Source organism: Bos indicus x Bos taurus, unplaced genomic scaffold (genome assembly GCF_003369695.1).
Source record: "Bos indicus x Bos taurus breed Angus x Brahman F1 hybrid unplaced genomic scaffold, Bos_hybrid_MaternalHap_v2.0 tig00002315_arrow_arrow_obj, whole genome shotgun sequence".
Lineage (NCBI taxonomy): Eukaryota > Metazoa > Chordata > Mammalia > Artiodactyla > Bovidae > Bos > Bos indicus x Bos taurus.
This window is the reverse complement of record NW_020867524.1, coordinates 3,271-27,216: the sequence shown is the minus strand read 5'-3', so window position 1 is coordinate 27,216 and position 23,946 is coordinate 3,271. Positions and strand designations below refer to the sequence as shown.

Below are 23,946 nucleotides of genomic sequence, written 5' to 3'. Positions count from 1 at the left end.
TCTGCCTTTGGCTTCCACACACTGCCAGGGACAGTCTACCCAAAAGGGCCTTTCTCGCTAATGTTTTCCCTTCGCTACACTGGGGGAGCTCACTCTGAATATTCCATACAAAGGACTAATTAAGGGCAAGGGTTGTAGAGTCTCCAGAGCTCCATCTTCTCTCCTAAACACCAGGCGTAGTTGATTCCCTGGTTTCCTCTCCAGTAAGAGGCTCATCAACACCCTTTCTCATTCTCTACAACTGCTCTGCCCTTTATAACCAGGGAGGACGTTTTTGCTGCCACCACCAGCTCATCCTGATTTGCCATTGCCACAAGGGTCAGGCCCTTGCCTTGTCTACACCTTATTACAGGGTTCTCCAGGAACCCACATCCTCACCTCTGCTTTCCAGGACTTGGGGAGGATTTCAGTGCTTCCCAGGACTTAAGGAGCTTCATACTCCCAAGACATTCTATTCATTCTCCGGCTAAACAGCAGGAAGCATTCACCCCAGTTCTTCTGCCCTATGGTAATGGCTCTGATCGCAAGCACCCATTTCAGAAATCAACAGTCGTGTCACCTGGCCTTTCTTCCATCCCTGCCACGGCCACTTCAAACCTGGAGAATCCAGAGCAGGAGCAAGAAACCAACTTCTCACCTGGAAACTGAAGGTCTAAATATACTTGCCACAGAATAAGACACAAAGGCGGGCATAGTACACACCACACTTTAAAAAAAATGGTCCTACAGATGAGGAGCACATTCTGGAATACCAAATCATGTGTAGGGACACATTATAGAACACTATTTCAGAGTTGTGTTTCGGATCTTGAGAGTAATTTTGGCGTTCGTCTTTGTATATGTGTCTAAGTATGTCTGAGCTATGTGTTTGGAAATTCATGTGTACCTGCGGTAAAGATGTCTGTGCAGTTTTATCCTTCTGTGCCTGTTTTCAGAGTTTGGCATCTTTGGCTTGCCTGTCTGAACTATTGTGTGGGTATGAAATCACAGAATTAGATGATTTGAATTTTATAACTCTACATCTCTAGAACCAGTGGTCTATACACCTGAATGTTATCTCTTGTATTTATTTATCTCCAGTATGACTATAAAATTATTTAGACTTAAAGGTCAGTCTTTGCTTTGTCTTTGTCTTTTATCTTTCACTATCCCTAGCATATTAGAGCCTGGTTCACGAAAAAAGGAAGGACCTTTCAATTAGTCAGATTTGTGTTGAAATCCTGATAAGCATTTACAAACCATGTGACCCTGGGCCTATTATTTAATCTCAATTACCTTCTTTTTTTGCTGTATAAAATAGAAGTAGTAACCAATTTTCAGATGACTAAGATTAGGATTAATATATGAAAAGTGATATAAATTTATACCTCAGTCTGCCTTTACCTTGCGTAGTACCCTCAAAAAATCTGTTTTCTGATGTGAAATAAGGATAATAGTTACCATGTATTAAAATCCTATTATGCTGTCAGGCTGCAGTGCTGGGGACCCTGGGTTCAGTCCTTGGGTCGGGAAGATCGCCTGGAGAAAGGAATGGCCCCCCAGTCCAGTATTCTCACCTGGACGACTGAATCGAGAGAGGAGTCTTCTGGGTAATCCAGGGTTGCGTCATTAGTCTGACTCATGCTGTCTTTCCATGAGTTAGCGGAGGTCTTTGTAGTGGTTGCATAAGCATCCTATAACGGTCAGATATAAAAACATAAGAAATACATATGGCCAAATAATATTGAAAATAGGGTCACTATAATAAATGAATTAATACTATAAAATAAAAGTAAAAACACTATGAGAAGATATTTTCTAAACAGGGTTTCCTGCTCATTCCATATTCCAATTGGTCAGTGAAGGTCTCTGTAATGGGTCAGTTCAGTCGCTCAGTCGTGGCCGACTCTTTGCAACCCCATGAATCACAGCATGCCAGGCCTCCCTGTCCATCACCAAAACCAGAGTTTACCCACTCATGTCCATCGAGTTGGTGATGCCATCCAGCCATCTCATCCTCTGTCATCCCCTTCTCCTGCCCCCAATCCCTCCCAGCATCAGGGTCTTTTCCAATGAGTCAACTCTTCCATGAGTTGGCCAAAGTACTGGAGTTTCAGCTTCAGCATCAGTCCTTCCAATGAACACCCAGGACTGATCTCCTTTAGGATGGACTGGTTGGATCTCCTTGTAGTCCAAGGGACTCTCAAGAGTCTTCTCCAACACCACAGTTCAAAAGCATCAATTCTTCGGTGCTGAGCACAAACCCCACTCCTACTTCCTACCAAGTACCCCTACCAGTGACCAGTGTAAGCTCTCGATGCAAGAGAACTCAGGAGCCAACAACCTGGTCCTCTTCATGGAAACTTTCTTCACATTGAGTAGGTATCAATGCCCATCTCCTCCCCTTCCAGATGCATTTCCAGCATCCACCCTTCACCTCCTAGCACTGTCCTTCATCCATTCCTGAGACTCTCTCAAGTCTCAGAGGTCCTCTCACTTCCCCCAACCCGGTATCAAATCCCAACTCACAGGGGCGGTGCAGGTGGTGGCCATGTCTGCCATCAGAGGAGCAGAATCAAGAGACAGAGCAAAACACCTGGCCTCCAGTTTAAATAAGCTGGTTAGAAGGAAATGTCCTGCCCACCTGCTGTGTTTATCAAGCTTCCTTGTACTCTTGGCTCTTGCATGGTCTCCTGAATTTACTTTCACTATTGCTATTGGAGAGTCAATATTAACACTGGGAGGCAATTCCACAGCGCAGTAGAGAAACTGCCCCATGGGGCTGGGAATCTCCAGCTTACACAGGATCTGGATTCCGAGAAATGGTGTCTCTTCAAGGAATGAGAATAACGGATCTGGACTTTGATCTCTCTTTTCCCTCCTCCCTTCTTATGTGAAATTACCTTCCAGCCCAAGTCCGGGAGAAGGGGAGTTCTAAATGCCCCAATGGCGCTTGCTGACCACAGGTTCTTCCTGGGATCTGACTCTTCTTTGTTTTTAACAGTGTCCATCTGACATTTTTCCATCAATGTCACAAGAAACTTTTTCAGAGGCAAAAAGATCCCTTTTCCTTTGCCCGTCTAACAAATCCGGAGAATCAGCCAAGGTCAAAGATCATGCTGTGGAGATTTTGGCAGGTTTTAAAGCAAATGTCTCAGATATCAACAGCCTCCCAGCTCGGCCCTAGCTGATGGGGTGGTCTAGGGCTCGTCACTGTCCCCTCTGGGACTCCCTGCAGCAGACGTCTCTTTCCCATCTCTTTCATAAATGCCCATGAAAGAGGTTGTAAAACTGCTTTGGGATCAGAAATATTGCTTCAGAAATGCCAAGCAAACTCAATCAAAATGCACCTGGGAATTCTTATATAATGATGGTTAGGGGAAAAGTCTCTGCAGCACTGTCCCTCAGGCACCCCTGAGAGCTCCGTTATGTCTCGGAGGTCCTCTCTCTTTCCCCTCCACAGTATCAAATCCCACCTTACACTAGGGGAGGCAGCCATCTCTGTGATCAAGAGAGTAGATATGGGAGAGAGAGCAAAGGAGCTGGCCTCCCGTTTATAGAAGCAGCTAAGTTGGAAATCTCCTATCTGCCTGCTGTGTGTGTCAGGCTTTCCTGGACCCGTTGTTCTTGCAAGTGCTGGAGAATTTACTGTCACTTTCTCTACAGTGGATTCCGTAAGCAGAAATGTCATCTAATCAAGCATGTCTCCTCTCAGCCAATCCATTGTCCTCCTTGTTCCTAACATGAGAGACCCTTTTGTGTAGGAAATTGTTCTGTGCTTAACCACCCACCACTCCCAATCCTGACTTCTATGTAGCCCTGGGCCCTGAATGTCTTGAAGACTTTGAACACTTGGTGATTCTTTCCAGGTCTTTCCATCCTGGAGAACATGGTTTTACAGAAGTGTCGGTGTAATGAAAGGAATGGGAGCCAAGAACTCATTTCAATATTTTGAAAACCTTAATCAGATGTCATGTTCTCCTCTTTGAAGCTCTCACTAGAGAGTGAATCATGTTAGAAAACCTAATACTTATTTGAATGCATTTTGTTGGGGGACACATATATTCTGAAATACGTGGAATGAGTGTGAAGGGGGAAGAATGCTTGATGGAATTGAATGGAGATCTTAACCTTCCTTTTCTCTCTTCAGATAGATCTCCAGGGTCATACTGTCCTTGTGTTTAAAAAACAAGATTGTGACCTTTGGTTGAAGTACAGCCACAAAATGGTGCCCCGAGTGCACTGTCCAATAGGATCGAGGGATTCTGAAACCTCACCAGTGGCCAGGCAGAAAAGCTCAGATCAGATTGGGAGTGATCTGTAAAGAGTAAACCCTGCAGCAGGACAAGGATAGGGGATGGGCCAGGAAAGATTAAGGAAGACTGAACAGGGCAGCCTGGAGTAAAGTGTTTTCAACTGAGCCTTCCATTCAGTTCAGTCGCTCAGTTGTGTCTGAATCTTTGCGACCCCATGAATCACAACATGCCAGGCCTCCCTGTTCATCACCAACTTCTGGGGTTTACCCAAACTCATGTCCATTGAGTCGGTGATGCCATCCAGGCATCCCATCCTCTGTTGTCCCCTTCTCCTCCTACCCCCATTCCCTCCCAGCATAAGGGTCTTTTCCAATGAGTCAACTCTTCACATGAGGTGGCCAAAATATTGGAGTTTCAGCTTCAGGATTAGTCCTTCCAATGAACACCCAGGACTGATCTCCTTTAGAAAGGACTGGTTGGATGTCCTTGCAGTCCAAGGGACTCTCAAGAGCCTTCTCCAACACCACACTTCAAAAGCATCAATTCTTTGGTGCTCAGCTTTCTCCACAGTCCAGCTCTCACATCCATACATGACCACTGGAAAAACCATAGCCTTGACTAGACGGACCTTTGTTGGCAAAGTAATGTCTCTGCTTTTTAATATGCTGTCTAGATTGGTCATAACTTTCCTTCCAAGGAGTAAGCGTCTTTTAATTTCATGGCTGTAATCACCATCTGCAGTCATTTTTAAGCCCCCCCACCCAAATACAGTCTGACACTGTTTGCACTGTTTCCCCATGTATTTCAAACTTTACTTGCATCCACTTAATTTCTTAACTCTTCATGACACTTCTGGAAAGAGCAGAGGCAGTGTGGATGGTTGCTGCTGCTGCTAAGTCGCTTGAGTCGTGTCGGATTCTGTGCAACCCCATAGATGGAAGCCAATCAGGCTCCCCCGTCCCTGGGATTCTCTAGGCAAGAACACTGGTGTGGATTGCCATTTCCTTCTCCAATGCATGAAGGTGAAAAGTAAAATTGAAGTCGCTCAGTCTTGTCCGACTTTTAGCGACTCCATGGGCTGCAGCCTACCTGGCTCCTCTGTCCATGGGATTTTCCAGGCAGGAGTACTGGAGTGGGGTGCCATTGCTGCTTAAAAGTTAATCACGTCTTCTCAGAGGCTTTCTGTCTTGCCCTTCTGGCTCCAGGGACCTATGCCATGTTGGTGCCTATGTCTTCATTCTCAGGGGAAGCAGGGAACCTTGGTCAGAATCTCCAGGATGCTGAGCCCAGAAATGTCATTTGACAGTGATGATATCTGTGTGCCAATATCCCTGAGATCTCTATCCACAGCCCCGCCGTGAGCTGCAGATCTGTGGATCTAGCTGCTTCCATGCATGGTTCCATGACCTTCCCTGTGTGTCCTTGAACTTTCCTGACACTCTGCCACCTGGAAACCAAGCACACCTTTCCCAACGACTCTACCCTCAACACCTTGGATTTATTAGAATATGCAATGTGAGCAGCATCTCCTCCTGGAAGTCCTCCCTGACACTCCTCCACCCTCTCTTGGGTTATATCCTCATCTCTTGTCCTTTTCCAGCCCCTCTGCAATGCTCTCCAAGCCTGTTCTCCAGTGATAAGTTCATCTGCTTACTTGTCCTTTACATTTAGTCAACAATGGAAATCTTGAGGGTCATGACTGTGTCTGCATCACCCTATACCTTCAGCACTTTCTTGGCATGTTTTCGGGCACAGGATGTATTTACTAACTAGACTAGTTACCAAATGCATGAATGAATGAATTAATGAATGAATAATTGAGTAAAAATAGGAAGCAAAATTTCTTGAGTACTTCAGTTCAGTTCAGTTCAGTTCAGTCGCTCAGTCATGTCTGACTCTTCGTGACCCCATGGACTACAGTGTGCCAGGCTTCCCTGTCCATCACCAACTCTCGGAGCCTGCTCAAATTCATGTCCATCAAGTCGATGATGCCATCCAACCATCTCATCCTCTGTCATCCCCTTCTCCTCCTGCTTTCAATCTTTCCCAGCATCAGGGTCTTCTCCAATGAGTCAGTTCTTCGCATCAGGTGGCCAAAATATTGGAGTTTCAGCTTCAGCATCAGTCCTTCCAATGAATATTCAGGGATGATTTCCTTTAGGATGGACTGGTTGGATCTCCTTGCAGTCCAAGGGACTCTCAAGAGTCTTCTCCAACACCACACTTCAAAAGCATCAATTCTTCAACACTCAGCTTTCTTCACAGTCCAACTCTCACATCCATACAAGAACACTGGAAAAACCATAGCCTTGACTAGATGGACCTTTGTTGGCAAAGTAGTATCTCTGCTTTTGAATATGCTATCTAGGTTGGTCATAACTTTCCTTCCAAAGAGTAAACGTCTTTTAATTTCATGGCTGCAATCACCATCTGCAGTGATTTTGGAGCTCCCCAAAATAAAGTCTGACACTGTTTCCACTATTTGCCATGAAGTGATGGGACTGGATGCCAGGATCTTAGTTTTCTGAATGTTGAGCTTTAAGCCAACTTTTTCACTCACCTCTTTCACTTTCATCAATATATCAAACTATGAGACAAAGCTATCCTATTGAAAAAAGTTTGGTACTTGGATGAAAAACAGACATATAGACCAGTGGACCAGAACTGAGAGGTCAGATTTAAGCCCATGCTGCTGCTGCTGCTGCTGCTAAGTCGCTTCAGTCGTGTCCGACTCTGTGTGACCCCCTAGACGGCAGCCCATCAGGCTCCTCTGTCCCTGGGATTCTCTAGGCAAGATCACTGGAGTTGGTTGCCATTTCCTTCTCCATAAGCCCATTCAAATGGAGTTAACTCATATTTCCCAAGGGAGCCAAGAATGCTCAATGGGGAAAGATAGAATTTTTAGTAAATCTTGTTGGGAAAACTAGGTATCTGCATGCTGAAAAATGAAAAAGGATCTCTATCTCATTCCCATTCACAACAATTCACATGGAGTTGAGTAAAGATTCTCTTGTAATGCGTTTATGCATAGAGCTCTTAGAATGAAACATGGGCAAAAAGTCCCTTGACATGGGTGCAGGCACGAGTCTTGGTACTGCGCTTCAAGTTCAATCAATAAAACCCATTTTCAACAAGCCACAATCAGTTTCTTAGGCGTTACAGCTCTCCGAGTCTGAAACGCCTGTCTCACCTGGGCCACTGAGCTGGACCTTCGTACCTGGAGGTCATGCCTCTGCTCCTCATCACCAGGCTCCACCAAAACCAAGGGCAGCTGCTCATCAGTGGGCTTCACCACCTTCAGGGTGAAGTGGATCGTTGTCTCCTTGTCGATGCCATACAGTGACAGAGTTCTCTGGGACTTCAGGGTCTTTGAGCCCAGTTGGAGGACCTGGTCCTGCATGGGAACCTTGGTCTTATGCCACACTTGTTCAGTGATCTCCTTTGCTCTTTGTCTCAAGTTGACTTTGAAGGTCATGCATCCCACTGTCTCACAAAGGACATTCACCTAGACAGCAAAGGCCAGGAGACTGGTACTTAGAATGCCTGCCCCCTTTTACATCCTTTGTGCCACTGCCTTAATTGCTCCCACCTTTCACTGCCAGTCTGGTTCTCCACTTTCTTTACAACAATCTCTGTCCCTTCCATCTGTGGTGTTGCTTTTTCTGAATTTTCAAAGTTATAATGTCAGAAAAGCGGTGATATTCCTTTATTACCATATCTCTTACCCATCTTAAAATGTTATTAATGATTTCCTACCTTATTTTCCTGTTTCTTGTTTAGATAAACTTTGTCAACTGTCAAAAGTATATACAGCTACCAAGCATCCAAAGATGTTCTTGACATTCCAAACAACTCCCAAAGAGAGTTTCCAGCACTTGACAGCCTAGTGTAATACTGATAGGGCTGTCTTCCATGATTATGTGAGGAGGCGATCCTGGTTAGGACACATATTCTCTGTGCTGTAAGTTTCCTTTTAATGTCCCACTGCTATCCTACATGTTCTGGTGATGGTATGTTCAATATCTCTCATTCACCTTTATTTTCTATGTTTTTTTTTAAATTTTAAATTTATTTATTTTAATTGGAGGCTAATTACTTTACAATATTGTACTGGTTTTGCCATACATCAACATGAATCCACCATGGGTGCACACGTGTTCCCCATCCTGAACCCCTCCTCCCACCTCCCTCCCCATACCATCCCTCTGGGTCATCCCAGTGCACCAGCCCCAAGCATCCTGTATCCTGCATCGAACCTGGAGTGGCAATTCATTTCTTATATGATATTATACATGTTTCAATGCCATTCTCCCAAATCATCCCACCCTCTCCCTCTCCCACAGAGTCCAAAAGACTGTTCTATACATCAGTGTCTCTTTTGCTGTCTCGTATACAGGGTTATTGTTACCATCTTTCTAAATTCCATATATATATATGCATAAGTATACTGTATTGGTATTTTTATTTCTGGCTTAGTTTACTGTGTATAATAGGCTCCAGTTTCATCCACCTCATTAGAACTTGTTCAAATGTATTCTTTTTAACATTTCCTATGTTTTAATATCAGAGAAGGCAATGGCACCCCACTCCAGTACTCTTGCCTGGAAAATCCATGGACAGAGGAGCCTGGTGGGCTGCAATCCACGGGGTTGCTAAGAGTTGGACATGACTGAACGACTTCACTTTCACTTTTCTCTTTCATGCATTGGAGAAGGAAATGGAAACCCACTCCAGTATTCTTGCCTGGAGAATCCCAGGGACGGTGGAGCCTGGTGGGCTGCTGTCTATGGGGTCGCACAGAGTCGGACACGACTGAAGCGACTTAACATGTTTTAATATCACCTAGTATAGAATATAGTCTCCTCCTAGTCAAATAAAGGTTCCACTCACAGAAAGTAGGGAGTATATCTAAGTCTTACTTCAATATTCTGAACATAGGGATGCTCACTCCTGTGTTGCATGAATATGGACAATTATATGCCAACAAATTTATAACTTAGTAGAAATGGATAAATTGCTAGCAATATAATATAACCTACCATGTCTGAAATCATGATGAATTGGAAAATCTGAGCAGACCAATAACAAGGAAGGCAATTGAATCAGTAATCAAAAGCCTCCCAATAAGGAAAAGCTCGGGACTACATTGTTTTGAAATGAATGCCACCAAAATTTTAAAGACGAATTAAAACCAATTCTTCTCAAAACCTTCCCTCAAATTGAAGAGGGCAGAACACTTCTAAACTCTTTTTATGAGGCAGCAGTACCTTGATGGTGGGCCTTAGGAAGCATCACTATGAACAAAGCTAGTGGAGGTGATGGAATTCCAGTTGAGCTTTTTCAAATCCTAAAAGATGACATTGTGAATGTGCTGCACTCAATATGCCAGCAAATTTGGAAAACACAGCAGTGGCCACAAAACTGGAAAAGGTCAGTTTGCATTCCAATCCCAAAGAAAAGCAATGCCAGAGAATGTTCAAACTACTGCACAATTGCACTCATGTCACACAGTAACAAAGTAAGGTAAAATCCTCCAAGCCAGGCTTCAACAGTACATGAACTGTGAACTTCCAGATGTTCAAGCTGGATTTAGAAAAGGCAGAGGAACTAGAGATCAAATTGCCAACATCCACTGGATGATCAAAAACGCAAATGAGTTCCTGAAAAACATCTACTTCTGCTTTATTGACTATGCCAAAGCCTTTGACTGTGTGGATCACAACAAACTGTGGAAAATTCTGAAAGAGATGGGAATACCAGACCACCTGACCTGCCTCCTGAGAAATCTGTATGCAGGTCAAGAAACAACAGGCAGAACTGGACATGGAACAACAGACTGGATCCAAATAGGAAAAGGAGTACGTCAAGGCTGTACATTGTCACCCTGCTTATTTAACTTATATGCAGAGTACATCATGCAAAATGCTGGGCTTGATGAAGCATAAGCTGGAATCAAGATTGCTGGAAGAAATATCAATAACCTCAGATATGCAGATGACACCACCCTTATGGCAGAAAGTGAAGAGGAACTCAAAAGCGTCCTGTTAAAAGTGAAAGAGGAGAGTGAAAAAGTTGGCTTAAAGCTCAACATTCAGAAAACTAAGATCATGGCATCTGGTCCAGTCACTACCTGGCAAGTAGATGGGGAAACAATGGAAACAGTGAGAAAGTTTATTTTGGGGGGCTCCAAACTCACTGCAGATGGTGACTGCCGCCATGAAATTAAAAGACCCTTGCTCTTTGGAAGAAAAGCTATGACCAACCTACACAGCATATTAAAAAGCAGAGACATTACTTTGCCAATAAAGGTGCATCTAGTGAAAGCTATGGTTTTTCCAGTAGTCATGTATGGATGTGAGATCTGGACTATAAAGAAAGTTGAGCACCAAAGAATTGATGCTTTTGAACTGTGGTGTTGGAGAAGACTCTTGAGAGTCCCTTGGACTGCACAGACATCCAACCAGTCCATCCTAAAGGAAATCATCCCTGAATATTCATTGGAAGGACTGAGGTTGAAGCTGAAACTCCAAAATTTTGGCCACCTGATGCGAGGAAGTGACTCATTGGAAAATACCCTGATGCTGGGAAAGATTGAGGCAGGAGGAGAAGGGGACCACAGAGGATGAGATGGTTGAACGGCACCACCGACTCAATGGACATGAGTTTGAGTAGGCTCCAGCAGTTGGTGATGGACAGGGAGGCCTGGTGTGCTGCAGTCCATGGGATTGCAAAGAGTTGGACAGGACTGAGCGACTGAACTGAACTGAAGTATCCCTATCTTGTCACTGGAATGCCTCAGAGGACCTCTTTCAGTCTTCATTCAAAAATATCTTCCTAATCTAGATGCAACAGACACTTCTTTCTTGAAGTCTCACTCTTCTGTGCTAAGCATTGCCCTCATGCCAAGTTCCTTCCGAGTGTTTATATTCTTACGTCAGTTAACAGCTCAGGTCATAAAGAATATAGGATAACAGAGTTATGTGAACCTCTCTCTGGGGACTAGAAGGAGGTTTAAGAGCCCTGGACCCCTAAACAAGATAAGGGAAATAGGAATCTAAACAGTATTTCCATGGTTTGAAGTTTTGCCAGCCCTGCTGAGCACAAAGGCCACTCCCACCTCATACCACGTACCCTATCAGAGGCCACGGCCAGGTCTCAATACCAGAGAACTTAAGGGCCCGATAACCGGGTCCTCTTCACAGAAGCTTACTCCACATTGTGTAGGTATCCATGACTGTCTGCTCCACTTCCAGATGTCTTCCCAGTGGCCCCATCTCAGCACTGTCCCTCATGCACCCCGAGAGCTCTGTCATGTCTCGGAGGTCCTCTCTCTTTCCCCTCCACAGTATCAGATCCCAACTTACACCAGGGGCAGCAGCCATCTCTGCATTCAAGGGAGTAGAAACAGTAGAGAGAGCAAAGGAGCTGCCCTCCCGTTTACAGAAGCAGCTAAGTTGGAAATCTCCTATCTGCCTGCTGTGTGTGTCAGGATTTCCTGCACCCTTTGTTCTTGCAAGTGCTAGAGAATTTTCTGTCACTTTCTGTACAGTGGATTCCCTAAACAGAAATGTCATCTAATCATGCATGTCTCGTCTCAGCCAATCCATTGTCCTCCTTATTCCTAACGTGAGAGACCCTTTTGTGTAGGAAATTGTTCTGTGCTTAACCACGCACCAGTCCCAATCCTGACTTCTATGTAGCCCTGGACCCTCAGTGGCTTGACTTTGAACACTTGGTGGTCCTTTCCAGGTCTTTCCATCCTGGAGAACATGGTTTTACAGAAGTGTCCGTGTAATGAAAGGAATGGGAGCCGATAACTCATTTCAATATTTTTGAAACCTTAATCAGATGTTATGTTCTCCTCTTTGAAGCTCTCACCAGAGAGTGAATCATGTTGGAAAACCTAATACTTGTTTGAGTGTATTTTGTGTAGGGAGACATACATTCTGAAACACATAGAATGAGTGTGAAGGGGGAAGAATACCTGATGGGATAGATTGGAAACCTTGACCTGCCTTTTCTCCCTTCAGACAGCTGTCCGGGGTCTTACTGCCCCTGTGTTTAGAAAACACGATTGTGAGCTTTGACTGACGCACAGCCGTAAAGGGCTATCCCAAGTCCACTGTCCAGTAGGATCCAGGGATTCTGAAACTTCACCAGTGGGCAGGCAGAAAAGCTCAGATTAGCTTGAGGGTGATCTGGAAAGAGAAAGTCCTGCTGCAGGACAGGGATGGGGGAGGGGCCTGGAAAGAGTAAGGAAGACTGGACAAGGCAGCCTGGAGTAAACTGTTTTCAATTTCCAAACTTTACTGGCACTCATTTAATTTCTTAAATCTCCACGCCACTTCTGGAAAGAGAAGAGGAAGTGTGGATGGTTAAAGCACCTCAAAATTAAATCACATCTTCTCAGAGCTTTTCTGTCTTGCCCTTCTGGCTCCAGGGGCCTATGCCATGTTGGTGCCTAAGTCTGCATTCTCAGGGGAAGCAGGGAACCTTGGTCAGAATGTCCAGGATGCTGAGCCCAGAAATGTCATTGGCCAGCAATGATATCTGTGTGCCAATACCCCTGAGATCTCTACCCATAGCCCGACCCTGAGCTGCAGATCTGTGGATCTAGCTCCTTCCAAGCATGGTTTTGTGGTTCTTTCCTGGGAAATACCCTGTATAGAAGAGCCTGGAAAGCTATACACAGTCCATGGGGTCACAAAGGGTTGGACTGGACTGAGAGACTAACATACACACACACACACACACACACACAAATGTTGTCAGGCACAATTTTAAGAGCTCTGAATGTTTGACTAGTTAACAAATATTATTTTCAAGTCAAGAAACAGGTGTGGAAGGTTAAGCAACATTGCCTAAGGATGCTCATCTAGGAATTGGCAGAGCAACACTGAATCTCTGAAGGCTGACTTCCAAACATGTATTCTTAATCACAATATTAATATTTGGTCTACCTATTGGGACTAGAGAACCATGTATACATACAGGGATGAAAAGAGTTCCTTACTGAAAAATTAATAAAAAAATTGCAAGATTATTATTTCAAATGAAGAACAGTAAAAATGATGTTGAAAATAGGTTATCTATAAAAGATACCCATTGGCAAAATTGCAGTAGAAAGGTTCCATTAACTTTATTCATCACATCAACTATGATGGTTTCCATACCACTGATTCAGCATCACAGTCAAGAGTTAAAGACTTTGAATCCACATTCATTTGTTTGAAAAATACTGATCAATCTGAGATCCAGGAAAGTAGTACAGGAATCTCAGCAGTCATCTAGTCATCTAGATGACCATTTATACATGAAAATATTGAGATGAAGGGAAATGAGGTGACTTCCTCATATCAAATCGCTGGACCAAGAGGGTTCTGTTAGGTGGAACCCAGGTCTCCTGACTAATGAGTTTTCCTCTACCCAGAAGACTCTGTATTTAAAGGCTGTTACATGTGCCCATCTGTGTTGCTCATGATCATTGCACTAGATGGTAAGCAGGAGTGGCATGGACATTGGACAGAGCCTAGAAAAGAAATTCACCACAGATTAAAATTCAGCATTCAGCAGTATATTGGCTGTATTAATGGAGATAGAGCACCTGAAACAAAGAAGGTGACAGTTCTGATCTACCCAGTGTTAGTTATACTAACCTGGCCTACTGCACCCATTTTCAGTTCAGTTCAGTCGCTCAGTCATGTCTGACTCTTTGTGACCCCATGAACCACAGCACGCCAGGCCGCCCTGTCCATAACTAACTGCCAGAGCCTACTCAAACTCATGTCCATTGAGTTGGTGAAGACATCCAACCATCTCATCCTCTGTCGTCCCCTTCTCCTCCTGCCCTCAACCTTTCCCAGCATCAGGGTCTTTTCAAATGAGTTAGCTCATCACATCAGGTGGCCAAAGTGTTGGAGTTTCAGCTTCAGCATCAGTTCTTCCAATGAATATTCAGGGATGATTTCCTTTAGGATGGACTGGTTGGATCTCCTTGCAGTCCAAGGGACTCTCAAGAGTTTCCTCCAACACCACAGTTCAGCACTCAGCTTTCTTTATAGTCCAACTCTCCCATCCGGATATGACTACTGGAAAAACCATAGCCTTGACTAGACGGACCTTTGTTGACAAAGTAATATTTCCCCTTTTTAATATGCTGTCTAGGTTGGTCATAACTTTCCTTCCAAGGAGTAAGTGTCTTTTAATTTCATGGCTACAGTCACCATCTGCAGTGATTTTGGAGCCCCCCAAAATAAAGTCAGCCACTGTTTCCCCATCTATTTGCCATCAAGTGATAGGGCTGGATGCCATGATCTTAGTTTTCTGAATTTGAGCTTTAAGCCAACATTCTCACTCTCCTCTTTCACTTTCATCAAGAGGCTCTTTAGTTCTTCTTCACTTTCTGCCATAAGGGTGGTATCATCTGGATATCTGAGGTTATTGATATTTCTCCTGGCAATCTTGATTCTAGCTTGTGCTTCATGCAATCCAGCGTTTCTCATGATGTACTCTGCATATAAGTTTAATAAGCAAGGTGACAATATATAGCCTTGGTGAACTCCTTTTCCTATTTGGAACCAGTCTGTTGTTCTATGTTCAGTTCTAACTGTTGCTTCTTGACCTGCATATAGGTTTCTTAGGAGGCAGGTCAGGTGGACTGGTAGCACCTATTTTTAGACACTACATATTTTCAAAGAAGGGGATTGGGAGGCTCAAAGAGAGATCGGACTTCAAATATCTGAAGGGCTATCATGTGAGAGGAAGGTTAGATCTCTACTTTGGCTTCTATAAGTTTAACCAGAAGCAGGGAAGCCACAAAAGGGCACTTGTTTGGAAATCAAACAGGCCTGAGTACACGTCCACAGGGTCACTCACTAGCTATGACCTTGGGATGACTTACTCCATTAAGACCAGATGTGTTCATCTCTAGGATAGAGATTTCTCTTTCATAGAATTTTGTGGAAATACATCATTAGGGTATACTTAAACATGGCTGCTTTCCTAAACTAAAGGTTCGGAAGTGTAAATGAGCTCCAATGGACATTAAGCATGTGTGTGCTGCCATCCATTCCCTCACCCACCACCAACCATGGTCCTGATTTTTCTTTGCTTGCAAGGGATACATCACCCTCTGTGGGTCATCCTCCCAACCTTCTGCAACTTTCCCCTTTTAGGGCACCCAGAGCACAGAGAAGCACTTCCTCCTGCTGGGTTTCTTCAACTGGCCTTCCCTGCAGTCTGTCCTCTTCGTCCTCGTCCTCCTGTGCTACCTCCTGACTCTGATGGGCAACTTAGCACTGGCTGCTGGCAGTGCTAGCCTTCACATGCGCCTGCACACACCCATGTACTGCTTCCTCTGCCATCTGACTCTGATGGACGTGGGCTTCACCACAAGTATGGTGCCACCCCTGCTGGCCAACCTGTGCAGCTGGACGCTGGGGTTGGAGTGCAGTGGCTGCCTGGAACAGCTGTGTGCATCGCTGGCGCTGGGCTCTGCTGAGTGCGTCCTCCCAGTGATGATGGCTCTGGACTGCATTTTCATCCTGTTACTTCCACCCGCCATCATCCTGATCTCCTATGGCACCGTGTCCCATGCTGTATTCGGCATGAGGACCGGAGGCTGTCTCAGGAAAGCGGTGGGCACCTGAGGGTCTCACTTGAGAGTCGTCTGCATGTTCCATTCATCCACCATCTACCCCTACCTACAACCCACTCACAGCTACGACCAACATTGGGCAAGTTCATTTCTCTTTTCTACACTGTAGTCACACCTACTCTCAACCCACTCCTCTCCACCCTAAGGAATAATGAAGTGAAGGGGGGCAGTGAGGAATTCCTGAGGGGTCAGGCGAGAGGGCAAGATGCACAGTGAGTCAATCAGGGAGGGAAGGAGAGGAGTGTTACCCCAGAGCCCAAGGATGGGAATGTCCTTTGGAAAGTCAGTCAGTTTAGCCTTCAGGCTGTTCATTTCTCTATGAGAATCTGCAGGATCTGTCCTTAAAGAGCCCATGGTTAATGGGGAGGTCCTTTCCTCTCATCAGGAAAGGGTCATGTGTTATAAGTAAAAAACCACACATCCTTTATCTGTGCAGGTTTAGTGAGGGGGAAATGGCCCTTGGGCTTTCTCTTAAGCTGATTAAAAAAAAAGATTTTTGGAGGACTTTTGGGGGGATAACGTATCCCTCAGTCAAGAGACCAAATTCTGGTAAAAGATGCATGACGATCCCAGTCTGATGGAAAACACCATGGAAGATGCCATGGTGTCTGATATCAGAAAAATCCCAAGTGACAATAAAATAGACTCTACCCTGAAGGAGACTCCATTCAAAAAAAAAAAATCAGTGCAACTGAATGTCTACCTTTCCAGTTAAATAGTACCCACCCCAGAGTACACCACTCATAATTGTAATGAGCAATACCTATGAGTGTGCCTTGTGCTGAGTGGGGTTACGTTCAGAAACACTTCTGCAGGAAGTGGTTCTTGAGACAGTTATAAAGAAGGGAAGAGACTAGTGTGGGAGAGGGTGGACATATTTCAGGCTGAGAGAAAAACATAATGTTATCAGGAGGGAGACATGAGGTGGTGACATGGAGGAGGAAAGGAAGGGAATGAGACGGAGGAGGCTGAGAGGAAAAAGTTCCACTAGGCAGACTTTGGACAGAGTGTTGGGGTCAACCCAGAAACCGATCCCCACCCCCTTAACTCAACCCAGAGAAGACCTGCTAGAGCCTAAGGCAGGCAGGACAGAGACTGCTCCCCAATACCCCACCTTTCTGAAAGTGTTCCCACCTATAGCACATCTATTCCCAAAGACCCCCATGAGAGGCATAAAATCTCTAGATCCCTAAGGTGAGTATCTTGCCATGATTGCCATCATCCCCAGAAATAGGAACCATTTACATGGATGTGACCTAAGAAATGCTTGGTCAGGAGGTATTTTTATTGACTCTCCAATAGCAAAAGTGAAAGTAAATTCAGGAGACCATGCAAGAGCCAGGACTTGTACTTGGACTCTCCATTGCCTAAAAGAATATGCTAATTATCTCTGTAACAGAACAAAGTTGTAAATTCCATTATGTTTATCGGGATATGATCACAGTCCTATTGATAAATGTCCACTGTTTATCTAGTCTTGTGACACATGAATCATGGGTTAACTTTGATCGTATCTCTCTTTTCCCTCGTCCAGAGTAGTTTCAAGGAATCTGGGGAGCTGGGTTTCAGCAAGTACACTTAGGGTATATAAGGTTTTCACAAAAGCTGGTCGGGGTCCTTGGCTAAGAGGAAACTCTGCCTTGGGTCTGCCAGTGTAATAAACTGCACTCCAGTATCTGCATTGTCCTTCTGAGTGAGTTTGTTTCCCAGAATGTGTGGCTACAACAGTCCCACATACCCTACCAGTGGACCCTGCAAGGTCTCAATGCAAGAGGACTCAGGACCCCAATGACCAGGTCCTCTTCACAGAAACTTTCTTCACATTGGGTAGGTATCTATGCCCATCTCCTTCCCTTCCAGATGTCTTCCTTGCCACCCCATCTCCCCAGCACTGTCCCTCATGTACCCCTGAGAGTTCCACCATGTCTCAGAGGTTCTCTCTCTTTCCCCTCTGCAGTATCGAATCCTAACTTATGAAACTGATGGCAGCTATCTCAGTGCTCAACATAGTAGAAACAGGAGAGAGAGCAAAGGAGCTGGCCTCCCATTTATAGAAGCAGCTAAGTTGGAAATCCCCTGCCTGCCTGCTGTTTGTATCAGGCTTTCCTGGACCCTTTGTTCTTGCAAGTGCTTTCACTTTCTCTACAGAGGATTCTGTAAGCAGAAATGTCACCTAATCAAGCATGTCTCCTTTCAGCCAATCCATTGCCCTTCTTGTTCTTAATGTGACATGACCCTTTTGTGTTGGAAATTGTTGTGTGCTTAACCACCCACCACTCCCAATCCTGACTTCTATGTAGTCCTGGACCCTCAGGGGCTGGAAGAATCTGAACACTTGGTGATCCTCTCCAGTGCTTTTAAGAACCCTAGATAGCATATTGAAAAGCAGAGACATTACTTTGCCAACAAAGGTTCGTCTAGTCAAGGCTATGGTTTTTCCTGTGGTCATGTATGGATGTGACAGTTGGACTATGAAGAAGGCTGAGCACAGAAGAATTGATGCTTTTGAACTGTGGTGTTGGAGAAGACTCTTGAGAGTCCCTTGGATTGCAAGGAGATCCAACCAGTCCATTCTGAAGGAGGTCAGCCCTGGGATTTCTTTGGAAGGAATGATGCTAAAGCTGAAACTTCAGTACTTTGGCCACCTCATGCGAAGAGTTGACTCATTGGAAAAGACTCTGATGCTGGGAGGGATTGGGGGCAGGAGGAGAAGGGGACGACAGAGGATGAGATGGCTGGATGGCATCACTGACTCGATACATATGAGTTTGGGTGAACTCCAGGAGTTGGTGATGGACAGGGAGGCCTGGTGTGCTGCGATTCATAGGGTCACAAAGAGTCAGACACAACTGAGTGACTGATCTGATCTGATCTGACTGGCCCATGACCCCTCCTTCTCCTGCCAGTATTTAGGGGTCTTTCTGAGAGGAAGAGTGCCCTGGACATGACAGTGAGAGTTGCTGTGGGTGATGTGACCAGGAGCAGCCTGTTCACACCAGCCTGACAGAATGTGTGAAATACACCAGGAGAAGCAGACATAAGACACATAAACCTGCACTGAGAAGAGACATGATTCCAGTCCAGGGATGCCACTTGCTGAATTAAATTGGGCAAATCTGTTCATCTCCCGAGATGTTGGTTTTCTGGTCTATAAATGACATGATTGGAGAGAAGTCCTAAGGGTCTTCAGGCTCAAGAAACTTTCTTTATATACTGTCCCTTACAAAGAATTTTAGATTCCCGATTCTTGAGCTTCCTAGCACTCTTCCTCTCCTGTGGGAGAACCTGCAAACCAAATCCACTACCTGAGAACTATCCGGAACTGCCAGTCAAACGCTGACTCTCACCTTCTAGATGTCAAAACAATCACACATCCACTCTCACACCATAGTTCCTCTACTTCTTGGCCTTTCCTCCTGGAGACTCACTAGTGTCATCTCACACGTTCCTAAGGTGCTTCTTACTCTGTGCCTCTTTGGATTTGGATCAGGATGACAAGGGAGTACATAAGCTGTGTGTTCTCCTGGAATTTTTTTCCTTACCCCTATCTCCTAACTTCCCAGATTAATCTCTGCCCTTTTCCTAAGGCTCAGGATGTTTCTACACCCTCCTCTCCCCTTTTCTGAGAGTGATTACTAAAAGTTCCTCCTAAAGTTCAATGCAAAAAGTCTTCAGAAATGCCAGGTATTCATCTTTGTTTGCTGTGTTTCAGTGACCCTTTAGTGTACCTTCACTCCCTGACAGGTTTCGAATGATCCCATTTTACTTCTAGCTCTTTCCATCCTGGAGAATATGATTTTACAGAAGTGTCCGTGTAATGAAAGTAATGGGAGCTGAGAACTCATTCCAATACTTTAAAAACCTTAACATAAATCATGTTCTCCTCTTTGAAGCTCTCACTAGAGAGAGAATCAAGTTGGAAAACCTAATACATATTTAAGCATATTTCATGCATGTGTGGGGAAAGACATATATTCTGAAATACACAGAATAAGTATGAAGGGGGAAGAATGCCTGATGGAATCAAGTGCAGGGTTAAAGTTGCAGGATATAAAATTAACACACAGAAAGCCCTTGCATTCCTATACACTAACAATGAGAAAACAGAGAAATTAAGGAAACAATACCATTCACCATTGCAATGAAAAGAATAAAATACATACGAATATATCTACCTAAAGAAACAAAAAACATATATATAGAAAACTATAAAACACTGATGAAAGAAATCAAAGAGGACACAAATAGATGGAGAAATATACCATGTTCATGGGTTGGAAATATCAATATAGTGAAAATGAGTATACTACCCAGTAATCCATAGATTCAATGCAATCCCTATCAAGCTACCAATGGTATTTTTCAGAGAACTAGAACAAATAATTTCACAATTTGTATGGAAGTACAAAACACCTCAAATAGCCAAAGCAATCTTGAGAAAGAAGAATGGAACTGGAGGAATCAACCTGCCTGACTTCAGGCTGTACTACAAAACTACAGTCATCATGACAGTATGGTACTGGCACAAAGACAGAAACATAGATCAATGGAACAAAATAGAAAGCCCAGAGATAAATCCACACACCTATGGACACCTTATCTTTGCCAAATAAGGCAAGAATATACAATGGAGAAAAGACAATGCCTTTAACAAGTGGTGCTGGGAAAACTGGTCAAGCACTTGTAAAAGAATGAAACTAGAACACTTTTTAACACCATACACAAAAATAAAATCAAAATGGATTATAGATCTAAATGTAAGACCAGAAACTATAAAACTCCTAGAGGAAAACATAGGCAAAACACTCTCCAACATAGATCATGGCAGGATCCTCTATAACCCACCTCCCAGAGTAATGGAAATAAAATAAAAAATAAACAAATGAGACCTAATTAAACTTAAAAGTTTTTGCACAACGAAGGAAACCATAAGCAAGGTGAAAAGCCATCCTTCAGAATGGGAGAAAAAATAGCAACTGAAGCAACTGACAAAGAATTAATCTCAAAAATATACAAGCAACTCCTGTAGCTCAATTCCAGAAAAATAAATGACCCAATCAAAAAATGGGCCGAAGAACTAAACAGACATTTCTCCAAAGAAGACATACAGATGGCTAACAAACACATGAAAAGATGCTCAACATCACTCATTATCAGAGAAATGCAAATCAAAAACCACAGTGAGGTACCATCTCACAGTGGCCAGAATGGCTGCTATCCAAAAGTCTACAAACAATAAATGTTGGAGAGGGTGTGGAGAAAAGGGAACCTGCTTACACTGTTGGTAGGAATGCAAACTAGTACTGCTACTATGGAGAACAGTGTGGAGATTCCTTAAAAAACTGGAAATAGAACTGCCATATGACCCAGCAATCCCACTGCTGGGCATACACACCGAGGAAACCAGAATTGAAACAGACACATGTACTGCAATGTTCATCGCAGCACTGTTTATAACAGCCAGGACATGGAAGCAACCTGGATATCCATCAGCAGATGAATGCATAAGAAAGCAGTGGTACATATACACAATGGGATATTACTCAGCCATTAAAAAGAATACATTTGAATCAGTTCTAATGAGGCGGATGAAACTGGAGCCTATTATACAGAGTGAAGTAAGTCAGAAAAAAATACACCAATACAGTATACTAACGCATGTATATGGAATTTAGAAAGATGGTAACTATAACCCTATATGTGAGACAGCAAAGAGACACAGATGTAAAGAACAGTCTTTTGGACTCAGCGGGAGAAGGTGAGGGTGGGATGATTTGACAGAATAGCATTGAAACATGTATATTATCAGATGTGAAACAGATTGCCATACCAGGTTCGCTGCATGGGACAGAGTGCTCAGGGCTGATGTACTGGGATGACCCAGAGGGATGAGATGGGGAGGGAAGTGGGAGGGAGGTTCAGGATGGGGAACACATGTACACCCATGGCTGATTCATGGCAATGTATGGCAAAACCAATACAAAACAACAACAACAACAAAGTACTGGGAGCCGAGAACTCATTCGAGTACTTTAAAAACCTTACCATAAATCATGTTCTCCTCTTTGAAGCTCTCACGAGAGAGAGAATCAAGTTTGAAAACCTAATACTTATTTAAGTGTATTTCATGTGTGTGTGGAAAGACATACATTCTGAAACACACAGAATAAGTACGAAGGGGGAAGAATATCTGATGGAATCGAGTGGAAACCTTACCTGCCTTTCCTCCCTTCAGATAGTTCTCCAGGTTCCTATTGTCCCTGAGTTTAGAAGACAAGATTATGACCTTGGGCTGAAGCACAGCAGCAAAGGGCTTCCCCTGACCCTCCCTGAGTTCACTGTTCAATAGGATCGGGGAATTCTGAATCCTCACCGGTGTCCAGGCAGAAAAACTCAGATCAGGTTGAGGTTGATCTGGAAAGAGAAAGTCCTGCAGCAGGACAGGGACTAGGAATGGGCCCGGAGAGATTTAAAGTTTATCTGTCTGAACTAGTGTGTGTCTGTGTAATCACAGAATTAGGTGATTTGACTTTTTATAACTCTACATCTCTAGAACCATGGGTCTATAAGCCTGAATGTCATCTCTTGCATTTATTCATCTCCAGTATGACTATAAAATCATCAAATCACTGGACCAAGGTGGTTCTGTTAGGTGGAACCCAGGTCTGCTGACTTATGTTTTTTCCTGTTACACATGTGCCCATCTGTGTTGCTCATGATTGTCATACTAGATGGTAAACAGGAGTGGCATGGACATTGGACACAGCCTGGAAGAGAGACTCACCACAGATTAAAATTCAGCATTCAGCAGTATATTGGCTGTATTAATGGAGGTAGAGCACATCAAACAAAAGGGTGACAGTTCTGATCTACCCATTTTTAGTTATACTAACCTGGAGAATTGCATCTATTTTTAGGCATTTTTTTACATGCTTCCAAAGAAGGGGGTCAGGAGGCTCAAAAAAGAAATTTGTCTTCAAATATCTGAAGGGCTATCATGTGAGAGGAAGTTTAGGTTTCTACTTTCTACTTTGGCTCCTAGGAATACACCAGAAACAGGGAAGCAGCACAAGTGTATTGGTTCGGAAATCAAACAGGTTTGAGTACATGTCCAAAGGACCACTCAGTGGCTATGACCTTTGGACGCTTTATCTTATAGAGCTCAAGTATGTTCATCTTTAGGAGGGAGATTCTATCTTCCTCATCGAATTTTATGGTAAATACATCAACTAGGGTATCCTTATACATGGTTGTTTCCTAAACTAAGGATTCAGATCTGTAAATGAGCTCCCATGGACACCTAAGCATGTGTATGCTGCCATCCATTTCCCCTCTGCACTCCCCATCCCTTTGCTTGTAAGGGATACATCACCCTTGTGTGTCATCCTTCCAAACCTTCTGCGAGTTTGCCCTTTAGGGCAACCACAGCACAGAGAAGCTCTTCCTCCTGTTGGGCTGTTCCGACGGGCCCTGCCTGCAGCCTGTCCTCTTTGCCCTCATCCTCCTCTGCTACCTCCTGACTCTAAGGGGCAACTTGGCACTGGTGCTGCTGGCAGTGCACGACCATGTACTGCTTCCTCTGCCACCTGGCCCTGGTGGATGTGGGCTTCACCACGAGTGTGGTGCCTCTCCTGCTGGCCATCCTGCACAATCCGGTGCTGAGTCTGGAGCCGGTGGGTGCCTGGTGCAGCTGTGCGCATCGTTGGCTCTGGGCTCGGCTGAGTGTGTCCCCCAGGCAGTGATGGCTCTGGATCATGTGGCTGCTCGTGCCCTCTGCCGTGATCCTGGCCTACCTGGCAGCACGGCCCATGCTGTTGTGGCATGAGGGCCAGAGGCAGCCTCAGGAAAGTGGTGGGCACCTGTGGGTCCCACCTGAAAGCCATCTGACTGTTCTGTGGATCCCTCCTCTACAGCTACCTGCAACCCATGCACAGCTACAACCAGTGGCAGGCAAGTTCATTTCTCTTTTCTACACTGTCACACATCCACCCTCATCCCACTCCTCTCCACCCTCAGGAATAAGGAAGAGAAGGAGGCAGCAAGGAGGTTCCTGAG

General features: G+C 44.4%; 1 protein-coding gene and 1 pseudogene across 3 annotated transcripts in view; one reads left to right on the top strand and one right to left on the bottom strand.

The window, feature by feature from the left end:
• LOC113888836 (protein C19orf12 homolog) overlaps positions 1-22,189 on the bottom strand; it is a 34,026-nt gene extending 11,837 nt beyond the window's left edge. The window contains exons 1-3 of one of the 3 annotated variants that reach the window (XM_027535819.1): positions 22,108-22,189; positions 7,426-7,740; positions 1,557-1,673 (exon numbers count right to left, since the gene is read on the bottom strand). In XM_027535819.1, coding sequence (XP_027391620.1) covers positions 1,557-1,673; positions 7,426-7,710 — 402 coding nt within the window. In that variant the 5' untranslated portion in view covers positions 7,711-7,740; positions 22,108-22,189. Of the gene's footprint in view, positions 1-1,556; positions 1,674-2,508; positions 2,590-7,425; positions 7,741-22,107 lie in introns of those variants that run through there. The other 2 variants (XM_027535821.1, XM_027535820.1) reach the window with 2 other exon arrangements.
• On the top strand, positions 15,272-23,716 carry LOC113888837 (annotated as a pseudogene).
• Positions 23,717-23,946: the final 230 nt, after the last annotated feature.